At 35.6% G+C, this 8,150-nt stretch overlaps 1 protein-coding gene across 1 annotated transcript; it reads right to left on the bottom strand.

Moving 5' to 3' along the window:
• Nucleotides 1-5,800: 5,800 nt before the first annotated feature.
• LOC145671546 (uncharacterized) lies at nucleotides 5,801-7,312 on the bottom strand. The gene has a single exon (XM_081740734.1). The coding sequence runs from the start codon at nucleotides 7,310-7,312 to the stop codon at nucleotides 5,801-5,803; it is 1,512 nt and encodes a 503-aa protein (XP_081596860.1).
• Between the last annotated feature and the right edge of the window lie 838 nt (nucleotides 7,313-8,150).

Below are 8,150 nucleotides of genomic sequence, written 5' to 3'. Positions count from 1 at the left end.
TAAACTATAAGACCCAGCTAGAAATGAATATAATACTCGTAATCAGCATTGCCGAAAACCCCTGTATACCGAGTTTCATCCAAATCGGTTAAAATTGTCATAGAAAGGGCGTATCCCACATAAACTATAAGACCCTGATAGAAATAAGTGTAGTATTCTTTACCAGCATGGTCGAATCGGAAATGTAAATGTTTCTGCGCATGCGTGTTATTTGTACTAAATTGGATTTGGCTTACGCAACCATGTGTGTGTGTATACTATGTTATTTAGGGGATGAAAAATAGGTCATAGTCTTTTATGACCTGCTTGTTGGACGTAGTCTGCTCTATTGAACCGGAACCAGCACTGCAACTGGAACAGTCTGTAGTCTAGTGTAATTTTTCTGCGCATGCGTGCAATGTGTAATTAATTGGAAATTTAATTTTACTGCGCGTAAGCAATCAAGTGTGTGTGTGTGTGTGTGTGTGTGTGTGTGTGTTGTTATTTTTTTATTCTCTGCTCTATTATGTTGCTATAAAGTGCTCGTAAAAGAAAACGGGGGTGTTATGTCTTATTTTATGTTTCTGCGCATAGCCGTAATCTGCTCCTGAACTGGAACAGTCTACGGTCAGCTGTGTGTGTGTTGTTATTTTTTTTATTCTCTGCTCTATTATGTTGCTATAAAGGGCTCGTAAAAGAGAACGGTGGTGTTATGTCTTATTTTATGTTTCTGCGCATAGCCGTAATTTGTCCCTGAACTGGAACAGGCTGCGATCTGCTGTGTGTGTGTGTGTGTGTGTGTGTTCTGATAACATTGATATAGAGAACGGCAGTTCTGCTCCGGCGGAATCGGAACAGTTTTGCACATATGCGCAGTAGGTCAAAAATTGGTCTCCATTCTCTGCCATGTTGAAAAAAAAAGTGCTCATAAAAGGGAACGAGTGCACCCCTGCTATGTAATATGTGCTATGTTATGTGTTCGTAGTCTCTGTGTAATTTCTACTATGTTAGAAGTGCTCATAAAAGGGAACGAGTCTTACAGTCGAGGCAAGAACAAGAAAGCTCTCCGTGGGTGGTTTCGGCAATGTCCGAACACTCGTATCCCCTTACTAGTGACATTGTAAGTAAATGTGCATCCACCAACGTTGCCATAGTTTTGGGTCTCTGTTATACTCTGATTTATGACTTACACATGTGGGTTTAAGAGGTCACTTTCCTCTCTTTCTTTTCCCCCTCGCCGTGGGTTTGGGATTCCGCTTTGCTCTTTTCCCCCCCTCGCCAACGAAAGGTACATGCTCTATTTTGTGTTAATACTAGTAAAAAAAAAAAAAATTAAGTACACGACCAAATCAATATTTTAATATTTCAGAGTATACCATATTTTTATTCTCTGATCTATCTATAGCAAGAAATCATGTGTAATATTCACTATTTAATGCAAATGTCATAATTTATTCTTAAAAGTATGTATTAAAATACAAAATATACACCATTTTCAACTATTAAGAAGAATGAATTCTGTTATTATTTATTTTGCTTATTTCAACTTTGTTTCGATAAAATTAAGAATATTAATTAAATAATGAGTAAAATATTTGCTTTTAAATGAGTAAAACAAGAAACGGATTTTTGCAATCTATTTAGTGTTTCAAGAATACGTTTTAATCTCCTTCTTGAATTCGCATAGTTTGAAAGTTTTATTAACAGTAAAACGATACTCGTTATGTCATCAAAATGTATATGCTAAGGTGGAGGAATAGGGTTTAAAATGTATGTCAAGAATAGGATATTTCGCGACATGTTAGGGAGATGAAACAGTATATAAACTCATTATTAAAATTAAGTGGACACTTGTTCCAGCATTTTGTGAAATTCCACTTTAAGAGGAAAAATTCTATAATTATTTTCTCAATATGTAATAAGATACAGGCCACTCCACTAAATTTTCTCACTCCAATTTCTTAAAGTATATCATATTATGCTGCAGTTATTGCTTAAACATGAAATACGAGCGAAATGTTTTGAGGAAATTTCATTCGAGGAAAATTACCTACATAAACTTTTTTATAAGAAGTGACAAATGGAACCCTCGTATATCAGGGTTATTAATAGAATATTTATTTATGAGGTGTCAACAAAATGATTTACGCAACATTACAGAATTATTAATGATATATAAACAAAATCGATTGAGTTGCTTTTAAGAATATTATCCAATAATAAACTCACTCCTATTAAGAAACTACCCCTTGCGGATTTATTCGGGAGAAATTACTTAACCCTATTATAGGGTTATTAATCCAATTATTATATATCGCCTTTTTCGCATTTGAAATAATCGTCCGAAAAAAACTCACTCCAAAAGTGAACTACCCCTTGCCGATTTTTCAGGATAAATGAGTTATCCCATATTATCATAATGTTATGAATCATGTATTTATGAAACATGAAAAAATCGTTAGAGGCGTTTCCGAGAAAATCACAAATTTTTATTTTCATGTTCAGTAAACTACTCGTAGTTTTGGCAGTAGTAAAAAAATCGAAAAAAAAAAACCGTTAGAGAATCTTATAGAAACCTTAAATTTAAAATTACGTCTCGATACGTTGAACCGTAGTTATGCCTTCTAGGCGACCAAACATACTTTCATTGGGACGAACAAACGTCCGGAACTCCGTTTTGAGGCATGTAGAGGCGATCGAACTTACAAATTCTTTTAAATCTCGATTTTTCCATTATATTGCTATACTTTCTTATCTCCTATCGTTGCTCGAAAGTAAAAATAAAATTTTTGGAAAGAAGACCATGGAGACTGTCTTGTCTCATCATCACTAGAAAACTGCTGAACCATTAAAAAAAATTGAAACCGCACTTGGCTGGAGCTGGATTTTTCATATCCCTTTCATTATAATGAATATCCTAAGAGGTATTTTTCTCCACATTCAAACTCATCTGTTATTTATCCCATCATCATGAGAAAAACTGACAGACTCTTTCAAATGGATTTTGCAATGTAGGTAGCAGTTGACTCGAGTCGGGTTTCTTTCATGTCACTTTCATTAAAGGTATATTCTAGGGGGAAAGGGTTAAAAAATAGAATATATTGAAAGCTGCTAAACCCTTCAAAATCAAGTTTTGAAAATAGCACTGGGTCACCTAAGCTTTTATAATTTAATTTAGATTCAAATACCTGTTCTAAATGCGAAAAGATGGTTCAAATATGATACACATTTCAAATATTCTACATAAATCTACTCTTCCCGTGAACGCCGGTTCTTGAGCCACTTAATAAATAATTTTATGATTAGAGGTAATAAAAATAATAATTTACAAATGTTACAGATCACCAAGGACTAACAAGGACAAGTTGTGTGATGTGTGGTCAACACATTGTTTTAAGCCTAGGATTGTTGTTTCTTAACTCAAGTAAATTTTCAATTGTCTAAAAATGTAGGTTTAAAACTGTGAAAACTATGTGCGCTTGATCGGAAATCGATCCGAAACAAAGCATATTAAAAATAACTATAATAGTAAAACTACATTTCCTGGTACTAAAAATCACATCACAACCGGAAGTTCAAAGAACTATGCAACGAAAAATCTTGACTGAAAATTCTCACGATTCGTCCCATTGAACGAATAGTGACACGGTATCTTTTACTTATTCCTTGTCACAATCTTTCCAAAATTTTCTTCTCATTTCTCATTGTTAATGTCAAAATGCATTCCAATTATTACTAGAACTTCATTAAACACCCCGTAGCACTAATAATAATAATAATAATAATAATAATAATAATAATAATAATAATAATAATAATAATAATAATAATATAGAACATTGTCCCGTTAATAACTAATCATCCTCTATCCTGGACACACTCGATCTATACCAAAGGTCTCCATACAATGATACCACAAGTATCATACATATTGTAGGATTTGTTAATACTGGCTTTCTAGCACTCGCGAACAGTTTTTCGGCCGGAGATTCGAAGAGAAGATCAATGAAACCTCGTCCAATAGCGTTATAGGAGAGGTGAATATAAATGGAATAGAGTGCAAGCACGAAAAATCAGAAATAGAAAAATATGTATGGGCACTGCCCCGCAAATCTCGCAGCACCCGGTCCTGGACACAGACCTCAATCTAGTTTCCAGGTCCCCATGCAATTATTCTACAAGGAACATGCAGTGGTGTGAGATTGTTAGTTCCCGGCTTCTAGCACTCGCGAGAGGCTATCTACCAGGGTTATGGAAGAAAAAAGAGGAAGAAACGGCGCCTAATAGCATTAGTAATTTCGGAAGGGTGTAGATGGATAGAACTCAGCAAACTGAGAAAACCATCACACGTCTAGATTCAAACATCTGGAAAAACTGCGATGCCCAGCTGAAGGCTGAACAACGAAGGGCAGAAAGCCAGATGCCCTACTGCTGGTCATGAGGTGAATTCAATAGGATCGAATAGGATTTTAGTGTTTTGAATCATGCTATGAATTAACTGCAGGATTCACTGTAATGAGGTTATTGAGTATTGGGTTGGCGTGATAAAAAGCATGCAGTTAGTAGGGATCTACCATGCCATGCCTTAAAATTATCTTTAGATATTCAAATTTTAAAAATATTTTTGTCTTTTAATTTTTTGTGCAAGTACCTTAGTATGCATTTTATTTTGTCTTTTTAATTTTACTTCTAATTTTGTTGACTTTGAGTTTAGCATCCCTTTCAGCAGTGGGGCGATATGGGACGTGGACCCACAGCTTAATGCAGTATCCGAAACACACGAGCTCCAGCCGGGAAACGAACCCGGTTCTCCCACGTCAAAGGTGCGCACGCCAACTGCTCAGTCACGAGGGAGCTCACTTCTAATTTTGTGATGAAGATGGTAATAAGGTGTTTAATGATGGATGAATATGAGATGTTGATAATTTTGTATTTTACACTTCCTTTCCCATATAAGCTTGGCTTCTTCTTCATCCTTTGCTCTGGACCTGGAACGAGATTTCTCTAGACTTAATAAGTTCAACTTTGTGAATAAATAAATAAAACACTGTACAACGAGTGGTTCTCTAAAATATTCAAATACTTTTATATCACTGAGATAAAGCGTAACTTTTAAATCCTATCTATCCATTTGCTTAAAATTTAGAATATAATTGCAGTTTTTTTTTCTAACGCAACTTCTTATATTTACGTACTACGTAAAGTGTACTCAATCACACAGGTCTCACGACTATTCTAACTTTTTTCTTAAAAATCATCTGTTGTACAGTTAGCATTATAGATCTGTTGTACAGTATCTGTTGTACAGTATTTATAACATTTTTGCTTCCATAAGCCATCCAAAACTTGCTGCTTCCTCAATATCAATAAATACTGATGTAGAAAATTGGACACGGTGAAATGAATAATCATTATTTGCGTGGAGGTGGAAACTTATAAAATATATACAATAAATAATATTTAGATAATATATTACAATATATACTAATAATACTGTACTACTGTTAACATACTACTAGACTAATAATATATCGTTAAATAATATATAAATAATAATAGAGAATAATATTTTTTTGGAATAATATCTGGTCAGAGTAAATTTTCCGCCTCCAAAATTTGTCGCCCAGGGCTTATGGCCCATGCGTAAATACGACAGCCATTTCACCAATGATTTTTTACTCATTTATTTACATTTATCCTCGTCTCTTTTAGCCTACATTCACCTTACATTTCATTTTATTTTAATTCCCATGGAAGTTTTATTGCAATTTAATTCAGAAGAAAATCGTATAAAATAACAGCAAATAAATTATACTTCCCTTTATATGTTATTGTCGTTATCATCATCTGCCAATTCTTCGAATCCATAGTCTCGCTCTTCACTTTCACTACCATCTTCCTCGTCCGTTGTTGAATCGCCGTCCGTTGTTATAACAAATTTTGCTTGTTCGTCACTGTCAAAAACACACTGCAGAGCACGATAGCTGTCCTCAATACCTTCTACATGCGTAATATAGTTTCTCCATTTTTCCGGTGTTATGTTCTGAACTGATTCCTTTATTATGTTTATGAGAGCACTGACGAAATGCCCTGTTAAGTTCCTGGCCGCCACTCGCCGTTTTAACTCTGACCACACTTGTTCGATGGGATTCAATACACAATGATAAGGTGGCAAACGTAGCACAACGTGTCCGTATGCAAGAGCAAGTTCATCAATCACGTACCTCTTCTCTTGAAAACCGACATGTTTGTTTACAATTTCTACGAGTACTGGTTTAATTGGAATGGGATTAGGTACAGGTATACAATGTTGATTCATATACCTGATAATGTCTTCCTTCCGCCAAGAAGAGTTTGGCTTCGGATTACTAACACGGGAATGCACTGACGCGTTATCACAAATAATCACTGATGGTTCTTCCAGTCGTTTTAACACGGAATTCTCAAACCATTCTTCAAAGATGGCTGCAGTCACTGTACCGTGGTAGTCCGCAGGAGCATTTTCCATCTTCTTGTGTGTTACGAAAAGTGCGTCCTCAACAAACCCATTACGGCCCCCACAATGAATTATTACTATTCGTTCTCCCTTTTTATCTGACACTGCTACCGAACAATTCTCCGAGTCGTCAGTCCAGTTCTTCATTTTACACGTATTGGTATCGAACCATGTTTCGTCTAAATAAACGTCTCGAAACCCTTCACTACGATACTTTTTTACTTCTTCAATATAACGATATCGCCACGAAATAATTTCTGGTGATTCCATCCTGCGTGGTTTCCTGTCTGCTCTCCGATACCTAAATCCCATACTTTCTAACAATGTATATAATGTCCGAGCACAATAAGGAAATTCGTAATCGGTGTTGGCGGTTTTCCTGCGCATTGCTTCGCACAATGACTTTACTGACGGTGAAATCCCTTCCTTGTAAAATTCATAAACTGTCCTACGCAGCAAATCCCGGGAAAAGTCATCGATTTTAGAAAACGCAAATTTTTTCTTGTGAACTTTCTTTTTAGTTGGGGTGCGGTACGTAGCAGCATCCAAACGTGCAATTTTCTTAATTGTCGAAACACTAACTCCTGTAGCTTGCGACGTTAGTTCATTAATATTCTTGCTCGGTATAGAACCTCCATCGTGCACGATACCGCTAAAAAATGTACGAACACTTTGAATAATTTTCACACTCTGTCTGCTTACTTTTGCTCCTTTTCCAATGACATTAAGTTTTCTCTTCGACGGTGTTCTATGTACACTAGGACCGGGAAGATGATCTTCTTGGACTTCCCGAGTCATTGCTTGTCCTTGTTCCCAAGGTCTAAAATAGTCCGACATCTTCGTTCACTTGCAACACACGAACAAGAGTAAAAATTAATTTAACTTAATTTATACACACTTAAATAGATACATATACGCACAAATGTACGCCACAGTAAAGTACACATGTACACACACATAAATGCTTGAAAGAAATGCACAAGGTCTTTAAACACTTTAAAAAAATCTTCGTATTTATCAGAGAGCTTTTTGAACTTAGCTGTGATATAAGAGAAAGCTAAATGCCCTCTGAAGGGGTGCAGAAGAACAGTAAATTCAGGTCCGTGCAGAGAAGGGTCGTCCTTCGAACGAAACAAGTTCGTGGTGTCCTGCGGTGCATTGTTCTCTAATTTGACACTTCACTTCGTCTGTTTCTCATATATCACATATGTTCACGTGTTCGGGCTTTACAAGAGTCTAAAGTCTTACGCAAGTTTTTTTTTTCTACTTTTCGTTTAGCATTAAAACCTGGGGTTTCAACGTTTCATATTTTTCAAGTATGTTTTTACATAATCGCTTTATGTTCATTTATAGAAGCAAGTTTCTAGTATTCGACATGGTGTGATGCTTGTAGTATTGCCTAAGAGAAAAGATTTTGGGCTGTCTTGACTCGAATAGTATATTTGATTCTACTCAAAGAGTTCTGTTTCGTAATGTATCTCGTCACGAAAATTTTGTTCCATCTCATCTCCCGTATGTGTCTTTTTGTTCGATAAATTTACCATATTATTATTACCGGTTATATTAAAATTGGTGTACTAAATATTTAAGAATTACCAATCCTCTGTTGATGGTGTGATTGAACTCGGTGAAAAGTAAGAAAATAAATGCGTCTCTCAATATAAGAAATGTGTGT

The sequence above is a fragment of the Thermobia domestica genome, chromosome 15 (assembly GCF_964235325.1).
Source record: "Thermobia domestica chromosome 15, izTheDome1.hap1.1, whole genome shotgun sequence".
Taxonomy (NCBI): Eukaryota; Metazoa; Arthropoda; class Insecta; order Zygentoma; family Lepismatidae; genus Thermobia; species Thermobia domestica.
Note: the sequence above shows the minus strand (reverse complement) of the source record. Positions and strands in the feature narration are given on the sequence as shown.